This window comes from Aulonocara stuartgranti (assembly GCF_965226115.1).
Source record: "Aulonocara stuartgranti genome assembly, chromosome: 16".
Taxonomy (NCBI): domain Eukaryota; kingdom Metazoa; phylum Chordata; class Actinopteri; order Cichliformes; family Cichlidae; genus Aulonocara; species Aulonocara stuartgranti.
In genome coordinates this window covers 9,752,622-9,767,055 of record NC_138952.1, presented here as the reverse complement: position 1 = coordinate 9,767,055, position 14,434 = coordinate 9,752,622, and the positions used below count along the sequence as shown (strand labels likewise).

At 42.1% G+C, this 14,434-nt stretch overlaps 1 protein-coding gene across 1 annotated transcript in view; it reads right to left on the bottom strand.

Moving 5' to 3' along the window:
* gli2a (GLI family zinc finger 2a) overlaps positions 1-14,434 on the bottom strand; it is an 82,981-nt gene that overhangs the window by 12,929 nt on the left and 55,618 nt on the right. Inside the window, exons 5-7 of the mRNA XM_082508341.1 lie at positions 11,850-12,047; positions 1,585-1,786; positions 684-879 (exon numbers count right to left, since the gene is read on the bottom strand). Of these exons, the coding sequence (XP_082364467.1) occupies positions 684-879; positions 1,585-1,786; positions 11,850-12,047 (596 nt within the window). The remainder of the gene's footprint in view (positions 1-683; positions 880-1,584; positions 1,787-11,849; positions 12,048-14,434) is intronic.

The window sequence follows — 14,434 nt, the reverse complement described above, 5'->3', positions numbered from 1 at the left end:
TTGTTTTTTACATTTTATTTTCATCTGTAATTAAAATGTGTATGCTATTACATTTGAAGAATTCTTTTCAAAGTATTATTTTACAATTTCTCTTACCTTTATCTACGGTCAAGTTCAAGAGACACTTAAACTCTTTGCAATGTTTTATGTATCAGGACAAAATAAAAATAATCATTTGCTCCTTATTAGGTCTTAAATTTATTTAAAGACAAAACATTAGATGAACAACAACATGTGAAAAATGAGACCGTGGCATTAGTAACAGCGTAAAAACTAAGTACAGCCCAGAAATTCCAAACAAGTCATATTTGTTCAGTCTTTTTCTAATTGTACTGTCATGAACATTAGCATAACAACTGAGGCCTGCAGAATCTGAGGTGTAGCTGCAGAGCATTGCACATTCTGAGCTCAGGGTGAAGTTCCCTTCCCTGGGAAGACTGGCAACTGTCTAGGGGATAGTGTCCGGTGAATGTTATAAAGGTTTTGCTTGTTGGAGAACCACAAGACTTAAACTTTGTTTATTCTATTAATGTTTATGTGACCTAGTGATCACAAAACATTAGAATCATGACATAAAAAGTGAAAATTTGGTAATCAGAGAAAATCTGTATTCATCCCAAGCTTACATATCCGTATAATGCAATCTGAGGTATAACTTTAAAATATAAAGACATGAATGTTACCTGGTTTGCTTCGGAGTTGGTGCTATTGTGGGAGGACATAGGTGATGCAGTGAGGGGGTGTTGACGAGCAGAGAACGAAGATGGCGACTGTTGAATGAGAGGAGGCGTGTGGCCAAAGGCGTTGAGACTCCTTTGCTGGGACAACAGCTGCTGGTAGGCAACGGGGTTGATGTGATGGGGGAAGCTGAATGTCGGGCTGAGTGAGGGGGTGAGAGGAAAAAAGATATTTTAAGGCTAACATGGCTGGAGACTTTTGTCTACTAACATTAAAGCAACTGGAATCATGGTCGCATTGTCCCTCACTACCAAGTGAAAATAGATAAGCTAGCATTCTCCTTTGAAGCAAGGACCATGTAGTGTAACCTGGCACTGCAGGAAAGTCGATTTTACTCTGAATCTAAAATGCCTCATAAAGACCAAGTCAACGACTACAGAATTGTTTTTTTGTGTGGTTTCAGTCCAAATCCCGGACAAGCCCCCACTTACACTGCACCTTTACTTCCAGTGCAACCTTACACTTTAAGTGATAGTTGTAAAATGCTCACTGATGTATTTTTAATAGTTTTTGGAGAAGAATGTGTCATCTTTTCTTCAAAGCAATCTTGCTTAACTTGAAGCCACCCTGCATGTCTACTGGTTTGTTGTAACAGTATGAATACAATAAATTTGCTCCATTTGTTTTTAATAGCTGTGAATAGAAAATATATACATTTACTAGCCACCCAAAAAAGGAACTTGATTATAATGGATATTTCAAGAAAAATGGTGATTTTTAAAAGTGTGACTAATTAATAACTGTGGTAGATCTGAATCAACAGACGCCTGCAGACTACAGTTGCTGGAAACTATAAATATGCCTGTCAATGTTCATACAGTATTCTTGTATGAACCGCAATTATACCTGATTCCGCCGACTGAAAGGTGCCCATAGGAGCTGCTAGCGGCTGAACTGGAGCGTGAATTGTTGATGTAGGCCACCAGGGAGTTGGGTGAGGTACGAATCATGGTCTGCAGGTCAATGCTAGCATCTGACAGTGGCGAGATGGACAGCGCCCTTTTTCTGCTGAGCCGGGGTGTCAACCTTGGGCTGGAAAAACGGGATACTGGGGACAGACAACAAGAGACACAAATGCAGAAATGTCACCAATTTTGCCTTTTGATATTTGAGTTTTTTGCCACCAATAAATTAACTGCTTGAAAAATGGACAGCAAAATGCAGACTGTGAGGAAATGACAAAACCGCCATTCCCCTAATATATACTGGTTCCTAAAGTGACCGGATCCACATACACGCCAATGTTAAAATTTCTGGCTTTGCAGCAAAAATAAATGCTGCAAAGCCAGAGCACTGAATACACCCAAGCTAGCTAACAGTATCTAACACTCCACACATATTGTCCCAATATGTTTTTTTGGATTTCACGTTGAATGCCTTTAATGTGCAAATTCCTTGTGTAAAAACTATGCATGGCCTCAATAGAAACCAGCAGTTATCCTGGACCATGTTCGAGGAAATGCTGAGCCGCGGGCATTCTAGTGGAGGTCACAGCCATGCTAAGCTAAACCCTATCTCCTGCATCTCTCTCACACACAGCTCCCCTATTTAACATTTGCATCCTCTTATGCATAATGAATCTGGGCCTAATCATTCTCCGTAATTACTTTGATAGGAATCTCTTTCAGCCGCTGTACTTGGGGAAGTTAAATAGAGGCAATTTGAACAAATTGATTTCAGAATCCCATTTAAAAAAAAACAAGGCTGACTCACAAAGGTAGAGTTAATGGCCTCCTGTTAGACCTGCTTCTTGTACTGTTTTCTCATTCTTTTCAAAAAGAGCACAAGAAAATGACGGGGTTCACTACTTTCCCATGAACTTAAAGAAGGCAATTTGTTTTTCCACACATACTGATGTGTATTTATTTCTTTTAAAGGCATGCAACTCTCACTCCCACATAAGACGGAGACAAATCACTGGTGGGGACCAACAGGTGCTGGTCCCAGTGTGAGGGGACAGAGCTGAGTTGAGTGCGTTCAATTACAACTTACAACAGGCATCATCAGAGGTGTGAGAGGCAGGATACTCATAATAGCCCCATCACGGCTCACCTAAGCACGTGCATAGTGACCTAACACACACACACATTTCCTGCATGTCAGCTACGCTGCTGCCAATATGTTGCCAATCGCGACTCTTTGCTGGTACAACTCACAACCCCTCTAGCCAAATTAATCCAGGCACCGCCATAATCACCGCACCAGACCTGCAGCCATAAAGAAGGGGCTTACTTCCAAAGCTATTATGTTTGGAGGTGGCAAGTCGTAAAGCAGAGGCATATGCACTCAGTTAAAAGGCTCCCAGGAGCTTCAGATGGCAGACAACAGAAGTTGGGGGCCTGGAAAAGGAGAAAAAAGGCTGGTGGAGATGATATAGACATGTATCAAAGAGTTGGCAAAAACAACAAACGCTGCTCAGGAATGCGACTCCGTAGGGTTAATAAATAAATATGTCATCATCTCCCAGCCACACAGAGGGGTGGGAGTGGAGTAAAGGAGGGAGGCGGGAGGATTGAAGCAAAACTGGGATCATGAATGGGGACTTTTTTTTTTTAAAGGTGAACTTGCACCCTTGCCAACAGATTTAATGGGAGATACAGGTATTAATATTCCCCTTTATAAAGCAGGAAACAGGCCTCACAGCCTGGTGCCCTGGTAGGCTGGCGCCAGCCTCACCCTTCTGGGCACGGCGCCCACAGTGCCGCCCTCTACCCCCATCTTTAAACTGCCGCCTTCAATCTGTACATCTAATTCAGCTCAAAAGAATTCTCAGTGCCTCCAGCAACAAATTTTCAACAATGTTTGGTCAGCAAGCTCTTGTTTAGCCCAGTAATCTTTCCTAATTTTACCTGGAACAACTTTCATTCACTCTGAAACTCTCACCACTTGGTAAAGGAGCGTTTTATAGGTGGTGGTTATGACTGAAAGGGTGAACAGGTTCCGGCAGGGAGTGAGAAAACAGATGTTGCGCAGGCCGTGGCGACGCAGCAGTGTGTGGTAACGTGTGTGAGTGTGTTTGTGCGTACATATATGCGAGTGTCTGCATGTGCATCGGTGCTTTGTGGGCCTGAATCCCGGGCTGGTTGTAATTGTGGGATCTGGATTTATATAGAGGCATAATTACAGGCACACACTGATACAGTAAAGAAAAGGAATATTAAAAAAGAACCCGAGTGAGGAGTGTGCGTGATTATTTTAAGCATTTGCTTCTGCCGAAATAGTTTTGTGGAAAATGAAAATGCTCTAATTGGAGGGTTGTGCTGATCTCCAGAAGTTGCTAGCACTCGGTGTCGCTGCAGCCGGAGCCAATGGAGGGTCACTTTGCAGCCCTGCAAAGAATAGGTCTGCAGCTTTTCCTTGTGTAACACTGATAACAAAACAGCAGTGTTTGAAAAATATTTGTATTCATGGCCAATATGTGAGTGAAAACAGTTCTCTGAGAATCCACTGGCCTCTTGATAAGTTCATGGAGACAGTTAAGCTAATGCAGAGTTAGCCAACAGCAGAACGAGGAGTGGTGAGGATTGCAGCTGAGTTGGACCCACAAAGACTGCCAAGAAATTCAGCTCAGTGCCAATAAATCCTCAAACACGTAGTAAGAAATGCAAACCTTCTAACATCCTTGAACGTGTGAACAAACTGTCTCTGCTTTCGAAAAAAAGGGTTAGCATCTGTTTTGAGTACAGGACAGCAAAGCTAAGCCAAGAACATGCATACTTCACTGTGTTTTACTGCAACTAACTTTGTGGGTCAAAGGTTTTCATTAAGAACTAACATTTATGTTCTCTAAACAATTCTTAAGGGATTTTAGTTTGCATAGTATTCTGCAGATATTCAGCTTTGGACAGTGAGCACCATCATATGAATATGGAAGTAGAGCAAAGATCTATTCACATACACAAGGGGAAAATATCAAGTAAATATTTATGTTTCTAGGGGAAATAGATCAATGTAAAAACTTGGATTTTAATGGTTATTGGTAAAATAAAATGCATTCAGTGCAGAGTGGCTTAACTTTTCAATATTTAATGTGTATAAACAGTAACATCTAGATACAAAAGTAACACAAATCTGCGAACCAAAGCATGCTAGTTTTTCCAAATAAGAGTTTCTAATAATGTTTCTGTGCTTTGACAAGCGCTTTTAAATGAGCAGATAATCTTGAGCTTACCCACCTTGACCTTGAATAGAGATATAACCACACCACCCACACCACCATTACACCAAAGCTAAGGTTTTGCCAGTCGGCCTCCTCATCTCCATCCACCCCCCAGTCAAGCCTGAGACGGGGACTGTTTATTTTTCCTGTTAAATCGCACTAATACGAACACTGTGAATTTTATTAGCGAGAGGGTTCGCACTGTATCCTCTACGAGCCCCCGGTGTCCAGCCCAAAGCCAGCGTTGTGTTTGCCATCGTGTTTATGCACACACTTCCAACCCATGTGCTCATGAACTAACATATAGTTAAGTGTTTGTGTAAGCAGTCTGAGGGGAACCCCCCCCCCCCCCCCTCCCCCACCCCATCAACTCCTTCTCCCCTCACCACCACATCGGTACACAAATCTATGGCCCCCACCCCCCACCCCGCTACATCAACACTGAAATCTTTTTCCTCAGGATGGCAGACATTTACTTTGGCTGCTGCTTTTGTCATGGGAGCTTCAAGGTTTTCCAGCAAACTACTCTGATATTTCTCTGCCCACCCACCCCTCACATACCTGTGCATTCATATACAAACAGCCTTCTGAAAGCCTCCCAATGTGATACCATAATGTGACTTTATTTGCATCCATAGCAGTGGCGGTGTACCAATGCTAATAACACTTTAAAGTCTATTCACTAACTAACTTTACTTTCCTTAGTCTTAATCCTACTGGGATTAAGAGGCTAAGACCAGCTCGGGCAACTGGTTTTATGGGCCCTAGTTTATCTTTTGTAATTTTAATATATTTATTATTTTGTATATTTATTTATTTATTTATTAGTAGGGCTGGGCCATATTATACCATTCACAGTAATACCGGTACAATGTTAGGCAATGATAAGAAAATCAAATATCGCGATAGAATATGGGTAAAATGTGCATGCGCAGTGCCTTTGTTTTCATACGGACATGGCGGCGAATGAGAAGGGCATAAGCAGATCGTTGAATGAAACAGATGAACCAGAATTGGTTGGTAAAAATGGTGCAACTTCAGTGACGTGAAACTGGTTTGGTTTTTGTCCGTCAGATAGGCACCAAAGCACAGTTTTTTGTAGAACATGCAAGCGGGCCGTCGTTATTACTGTATTTTTCGGACGCTAAGGCGCTCTTAAAAGCCTTTAATTTTCTCAAAAATTGACAGCACACCTTATAATCCAGTGTGCCTTATGTATGAATTCTGGTTGCGCTTACTGACCTCGAACCGATTTTATGTGGTACACGGTGCTCGAAAATCTGCAAAAAAGTGTCTAGTTTGACTTTGGTAATCTATGAATCCGCACCGCTTGATGGATTGTCGGAGCATTACAGCTACCGTAGTCAGGAGCCTCGCAGAGTAATACGTACTGCGCTTCAACATAATATTACCGTATTGTGTGTGTATAAGGAGTCCAAAATGACACCTGTTAAGAGACATGCGTATGAAGCGGATTTTAAACTCAAGGCTATCAGTCACACAGTAGAACATGGGAACAGAGCAGCTGCGAGAGAATTCAGCAACAGCTGCTTGTTTAAGTGAAAATAAATTGATGGGTTTTTTTGCACTGATAAAGTTGTGGAGTTGTAAAGTATTTTGTCTCGCATCAATTATGTAATCAGTTCTATTGTTATCGCAAATTTGCAAATATATATCATGATAAATATTTTTGTCCATATTGTCCTGCCCTATTTATTAGTATTTATTTTTTGGTATATTTATTTGTAACTGTCTTTAGGTTTATTGAAAGGTGTTATACAGATCTAAGTTGTTGTTATTATTATTATTATTATTATTATTGTTATTTTTTTTTACCATTATCAAACCCTTAAAATACGCAAAGGGCATTTAAAATAATATTCATATACCCAGTATCACTTAAACCTCATTCAAGCTTAGGCCTCAAACACAACTAGATGCATCTGTACAGATCTGTACAGATTAAAAAATGCTAAATGTAGTACTATTTTTATTTTAATGTCCCCCTGGTCTCCTTTACTTCCCTACTGTTACACATTACTTCATATTCATATTAGTTTCTTCTTTCCCAGGTCTCAGCCTCACTGCAAGTGGACCTCCACACACACACAGAGTGGAGCACAAAGAGACGGGAGAAGGAAAATAGTTCTTGTGGAAGCTGATAAAACTGTATATTACTATTATGCAATAAAATAGCTTCCTTACAAATATTACACTGAATATAACAAGAAAGAACGAGAAAGAGAGAAGCACCATGATTACCTGAGTACCTGAGTTTTCCAGTTATGTTGACTCACATAGGTCATACTGCTGATGGGATGTGACAATTAGCTGCACACATCTTTAGGTTGGCAGGTGTAGGTCAGCGTAACAACAAAAATGTTTTCTGATTTATTCATTTTTTTCCTTTTTGGCTTAGGAGCTGGTGTAAAAATCTACTGAAAGTAGGTTAGTCGTGGGATTAGCTGTCACTTAAAGAAGCAACTGAAGGAACTTTTCTTTAACTCTAAACCAGCCGAGCTATTTTAATTAAAGAAACTCTAGGAAACAATGCTAAATTAAACAAGCTGCCAAACATGCACATTTTTCATGAATGTGTCTTTGGACTTGAATGTACTTTTGTTATTTCAGCCCAGTCGATTTCTCACCAGATAACGACAGTGATTGATGCGTGAAAAACATACCGCAAACACAGATACTAACTTACAGAAGCAGTTAAGCGTTGCAGCGAGGCCTTCACGGCCACTGCTAACACTGTTTGCTTAGGAGACCTGTCCATCACCCTGTCATATGGCAGTCCTGAGGGAAGGGAGAGTCTTAACAGTGGAAAAAAAGCAATCATTTTGCTGGTTAGGTTTGTGTTTTTAACAGTCTGTGCCACTTCAGTCAGCGCCACAGCAGTGTCTTTCAAATGCTGTCATCCTCATCGGGGAGAAATTGGTGTGTTTAAGTTTCTCGTCTGAGGTATACCCGACAGCAAATCCTAAAAATTCTTAAGTGGACCAGCAAGACCTGCAGACCTGCCAGAAATCCCGTGTGCTCACAACTTTTCCAGCAGCACCCTTCTCACAGCAGCACCCAGTGTTTGGGGCTCTACTCTGAGCCTTGCTGTTCACTCATCCAGAGGGAAAACATGGGCTGGACGAGCCATACTATAGGGTCACTGAGTGCTCCCAGTTCTTGCGGTGGGTCTGCTGAATATTAGTGCATAAATTGATTTTTAATATGGATTTTATCTGTGCTGCCTTCCAAAACTAACGGCAGGGGTGAAGCACATATTTGCCACGTCCTCCTCCTCCTCCTTCTCCCATGTTCTAGCAGTAAATAAGGCTATTGATTCAGGCTGAGGCTGCCCGCAATGACCATTAGTTGGCCGCCTCGGTCAATGTGGTCCCTGTGCCTCGAGACTGGCAGAGTGACCCAAACCTGACCACATCACTCCGAGGATGGTAGAACACTAAATAAAAGCTGGTAGCTAGTGTGGACGTTGCAGTGAAGCAGGCGGTGGGGGTGTTGGGGTGGGGGTTGTGGCTACACAAGTAAACAACCACCCAAACAAGTGTGGGCATGGCAGCACAGCGGCGGTCACTGAGGTGGTGGGAGAAGGAAGAGGAAGGAGGAGGGCGGGAGAAGGCGGTGGTCTACAGTTTCTGAAACCCCGCCTCAGCCTGCAGCTCAGCTCAGCTCTGTTTGACTAAGTGATTGAGGTAATTTAAAAGATTAATGTTCAAGCCATCCTGTACCTGATTTTCTCCTCTCTGCTGAGTTTTCCTACCTGTGTGTGAGGATGGCAGCTTTAGTGTCTTCTGGAAGCGTGACAGTGCAGCAGGTTTTTTTTCTTTTTTTCTGGGTGGGTGGTTGGATGGAATGAAAGGAAGAATGAGGGCTCCTGAAGGGGGTCAGTGCCAAGCAGGGTGTTTGATTATCAGGCATCGAAAAGGCCGACTTTCCTCTCTGTGAGCTTTCTCTTTCTCATTCATGAGGGCTGAAGGTTTCTTGGAAGCGTTTCCTTGCTGAAGTCAAACGTCTGTTCTGGTGCCTGACTGTCACTTTGATAGAGGGCCGAGGTTCTGGCTGGCATCAAAGAACAGGCTGGCCTCTGTGAGTTTGTGTGCAAACACGTGTACGAGTTTGTGAGCATTAGCCTGGCGGTTAAATTTCTGCCTGCCACTGAGTGTGAGTGTGTGTGTCAGCAATAACCTCCCTGCTATTACATAGCAGTATATGCAGGATTGAGCCCTGCCTGATACAGAGCAGAGATGAAGGTATACCTCCATGCTGCCTCTTTATTGGCTACCCCGGACGTTTTTCTTTTTTGTCGGCTGTTACTCATAACGACATCACAAACACACCTGAAACACAATCAGAATTAGAGACTTTAAGGTGATGTGGTTTTATGAGATCCTGGCCTCTGGGCTTTCAGTGTTTACACACCCTCAACTAGCCTCGGCCCCCATACGTGTAAGTCTAAAAACCACTAGCTTTGATGTTGAAAGCACTGCCATGAAAAAGCCTCAAGAGGAAGAACAAGAGGACCGTATCAACATGTCTGGTGCTGAGAACAAAGGACAACGTGGCTGTTAAATTAGCCTCTTAGTGTTAAAGTGGTGATAAAAGACAAGCTTGGGTTTCCGTATCAAGATGGTTGATAATATTTTGACATATCATGCTGGAAGCGCCGAGAGCTTCCACAGGTTCTGGTTTTGATTTGGTTTGAGGTTTTCAAAAATGCCTAATTATGAAATAAAAGTCTGCAGGCTGATTTTCAGCTGAACCAAACAGAATGATCTATCTTCTCCAGTGACTGATTTTCATGTCAGAATCTCCCAGTGAACCCAAACATTCTGTTAGATAAAATCTGGACAATAATTTGACGAATTGCTGTTGAAATTTGACCTCACAGTGGGAATCATGGTTTTTTTCTTCTCTCCATGCTACCCCCATGGTGTCACTTTTCAATGTGAGGCTCACACAGAGCTCCAAAAGTCCAGTCCTGAACATGTCTTTGCCTTTTTTCATTGATGTCTGATTAGGTCAACACACTAAATTAAGCAGTTTAGGCACTAAAATGACTTAGTTACAATTAGAGATGGACCGATCCGATATTACGTATCGGTATTCGTCCGATACTGACCTAAATTACTGGACGAAAGCACCTCACAAAACTTGCAACACGCCGTAACTCGCCTCAGAACGTTAGCACGTCGGAGCAGTATGCATCACGTGATGGAGCGGCTGTGGCATGCGGGACCTGTCGGTGGTCTGGTTGAGGATGTGGAGCTTCGCTAGCAACCCGGCATTTCATCTCCGACAAAGTTATCCCCGAGAGAAGTAAAGCAAGTGTGTAAGTCCATCTCTGAATGTTTGTAAAGCATTCCTGCGTTAAGCTTAACAAGCGATATATGGAGCGACTGCTTCTTCTTGCTGCTACTTCAATCATGAAACTGCTTAATGATCAGCTGATCGGCTTTTCTGTCGCGACTCCGTCTCTCTTGTTTGTTTTTGGCCCACTTTGCACCAGAAAGAGGAAACCAGCGGCTGAACAACAGCAGCACGTTTAAGCTTGATCAGCTGTTGTTAGAATTTATTTAATATTAATTTCTACACCAGGATCTTTTTCTACGTAGCTGACGCTGGTAACTGTGCAGGGGCGGATTTAGCAAAGTTTAGCCAGGGGGGCCGATAGGGCATTAACAAGGAAAAGGGGGCACAAAGACATACTTTTCTTTCTTATTCTCATTTAAAATGTCTAGCTTTTAATAAATAATTATCTGACACCCAAAGTTTTAATTTGATGTAAAATGAATAGAAGTCCATTACTGTATATAGTAACTATTAAGTATAATATATATACCCTAGTAAGCTATAGTACTTTTTCCTTTGGGAAGGTACCATCTGTGCAGTCTGCAATTTTGTTGAAGAAAGATGTTGAATCTATTTAATATTTCTTGAAAAATAATTGATTTCTGTGCATTTTTTTCACACTGCATCAAATTAAGGTTGATTACGTCGATTAAGCATCATGAGGTGGAGCGTGAGGGGTGGTTCCCTATTTTTTATTTATTTATTTTTGTTGTTGCTGGGAGTTGGAACCCTATTAGTTAGGTTGCTTAATATTTACGCTAAGTACTCTTTAAAATACCAGAATAGGGAGGATGGTGTAGGTTTAAGTTTATTAGATTGATCAGTATTGCTGAACTATGAAATATTTTTTTTTGCATACAGGTATAACAGAATAGTTTTAGTGTAGTTGTTGTTTTAAACTTGAGTATGAACTTATACAAAATGCAGCAAGATATTTAAAAAAACAGTTTTATTGATTAAAAAACACTATATCGGCTTCATATCGGTATCGGCAGATATCCAAATTTATGATATTGGTATCGGACATAAAAAAGTGGTATCGTGCCATCTCTAGTTACAATTAGAAGAAACCCTGGGTTGATATAAAATACACCTTTATGTAAAATTTGTTAAAAGTCTAGTACCATCTATAATAAGCTTCTCCAACATCTCCTGAGTTACAGGTATACCTATTCTTGCATGCATCCTTTCATTTCCTCATCATGTCCATTTATGACAGCCCTGGATGCTAGACAATGACCTTAAAGTGGTACATATATGACAATAGGCTCTGATCATGTGTCAGTGTCTTTTCTTTTCAGTTTTCTTCCTGTTTTATTTTGAAGGTTATTTCCTCATGTGGCTTCCTGTCTCTGTTGAGTCTACTGGTTTACACAGTTTGGTTTCTTTTTTACCCCATTTTTCCTTTTTAGACTTTTTTCCACTATGGAAACTTGAAATAAAATATTGTATTTTTTTGAACATACCATTTAGCTTCCTTAAAATGACCCTGTCTTAAACTCAAAGTATTCTTTCTCAGCTAAACTATTAATGCATACATTGATGGGTACAGTAAATGTGTCAGTACACTCAGCATTTCTCTCCTCACCATCCACAGGGCTGATGTAATCGGGAAGGTGAGCTGCGGCCGCTGCAGCTGCGGCCGCCGCACCACTTTGCATCAGCAGGTCACCGTAGGGGCTTCTCTGGCTGGCGCTGGCCATCAGGTAGTACTCTGCAGGGTTCGCTCCCGGAGGCGGTGGCGGGAGACTGAATAGGGCGCGGTCCTTCAAGTGTTCGTGGGTTACTGCGGCAGAGAACAGAGACAAATGGAGAATAGATCAGCTTCTCTTTCTGGAAATAAAGATCAAAGCAAATACTCGCAATCAGTAAGAGAAATTGTTAGAATTCCCACTCATCCCCCAGTGCAGAGGTCGTTGTAAACCTGTGAAGTGATGCTAAAGTAATTCTGACAAGTCAGAAGGGCTGAGCAAAATGGATTTCCTGTAATGAAGTGATATGTTCACAGACAGTGTTTGACATATCCCTCGACAGAATGACAAAAACAAACAGGAGAACAGCGAAGGAATCGAGTGCCCTGCTTCACAGACTCAAGATTCGTTCCTGCATGTTCGTGAGGCTTGCTTTTTTTTTTTTTTTTTTTTTTTTTTGATGAAACAAGTCTGATGTCTTTGAGGCTTGAAGGGTTTGGGGAAGAATCTCTGGGGACTAAAGGGAAGCAGAAGAAGAAGGGGAGCAGGGCAAATGGGGGAAGGGGGGGGGACCACATTCCTGCACCTCTTGTGTCTGACAGGCTGAAGTCATACACAGAGTGCAGGTGCTCACGGACCCGTGCAATGCTGAGGAAGCCTTAAACGCTGCATGAACAAAAGTAATATTGACGTAAAAAGTGTTAACACCTGCATCCAGTAAAGCAATGTTTAAAAATGTCATAAACTATAAGAGTGAGGGACAGATTGCTTTTACTTTTTCCCTATTCCTCCAGTGGGTGTGGGTATTTGGAGGAGACAGGGGTGTGGGCTGAAAATGGATTAATATGCACCCTAATGGAAACACGGGGGAAGCTGGGGTTGTACCCTCTGCACACGCACAGACGCATAAAGCAAAACTGTGGGTCCATCAGAAACTATTAGGCCATAGCTGTGGTAACAGCGCACAGGCAGCATGTTTGTGCTGCTGCAAGCATACTCCTGGTTTCTCCACGGCTGCCAGATCACGTTACCACCGCCGCACAGAAGCATTTTGTGTCTGGGTGTATGTGTGTGACCTCACATATGAACACAGAGGGATGAGGGGTAGCGGCTACGCTCCACAGCCCCAGAGAAAGCAGACAGAAAGTTACACTGGTCAAAAGTTGAAATGTTTTCCAAACTCAGCTTCTACCCGTGCACACCCAGGCTTTCTCCAGCTTCAGTTAAGTGAAAAAGTAGAAAACAAAGAACTGTAATTCTGCTGTTTTAGTCTTTGTCAACAGATCAGCGTGAGAGGATTTTGAGTGTCTACATGAGTGTGAGTCACCTGTTTGTGTTGTTGTTGAAAGTGCTAAGAAAGCTTTCTGAAAGTGCTATATGAATAAATTGCAAACGCATATATTTCTTTTGACAAATAATACAGAAAATTATAATAATACTACAGAAAAAAACTAAAGCTACCACTCAAACTATTATCAGCTGAAATAAACAAATTAATCATTTATTCTGGTAACTTTTAAAGGCATCATACATTTCCTGCACATAACCAGTTCAATCCAATATTGTCAAGTAAAAACCCTACAATAAACCAGACTTCAAGAAGGTGTCAAAGGTAGAAAGTCATTTTGGAAACCGCTCCAAAGCTCAGCGAGTCATTGTCACATAGCTGCCATGTTTCCCATCTATATATCCAACAGACATTCAGAAATATTCTGGTGAAAAGCAAAAGTCTTCCAGTTCAGTGCTGAGCAAACATCCATGGATGTCTACAGGCAGTTTACTTTATTCTCTGGAGACCAACCAATACTAGAGGAATGCTGCTAACACGGCTGAGGCTATTTTACATGCAGTCAGACGTTAGGACGTCCTTCCTTTTACCTCTCCACACATACTGTAGAAATGTCAGAGATACATATCAGTGCAACTACCAGCTACTAATTACATTTGCGTTTGGCATTATGAGCACAGACTTTGTATCACACCAAAAGCAGTTTTACAAACAGTCTTTAACACATGCATTACACCTAGGTAACTGTATCTGGAGTTTACACATGCTCCACTGAGCTCCATGCTTCCAAAGGCTTTATTTATGTTCTGCTGAGCTGCAGAGTGCCCTCCATTTGGTGCCATACTTCCCCGCCTGTTTATCAGTGACAGCATCTCTTCCGCATTGCTTCTCCTGAAAGGTGGGGAGGCTTTGCTTTGCCAGCAGCGTGTGCTCTGTGATTTATTGGAGCTCGTTGCAGGCCTTGGGCTCCTCTCCTCTCCGATCGGTTGTGGAGGATGGCTCTGTCACTGTGTGAACTCAATAGTTCAGGCGCACGGAGCGTTTGTGTCTGTGCTAATTTTCCACGGTCCCCCCCTTTCCAAACACACATACAAACGAGCGGGCACCGCAAAGCATGTGCCTGATACAACCACAAATTACCAGCATGCGCACACATGCAGAAACACCAGAGCATGCTTGATGAAAGGTGTGGGT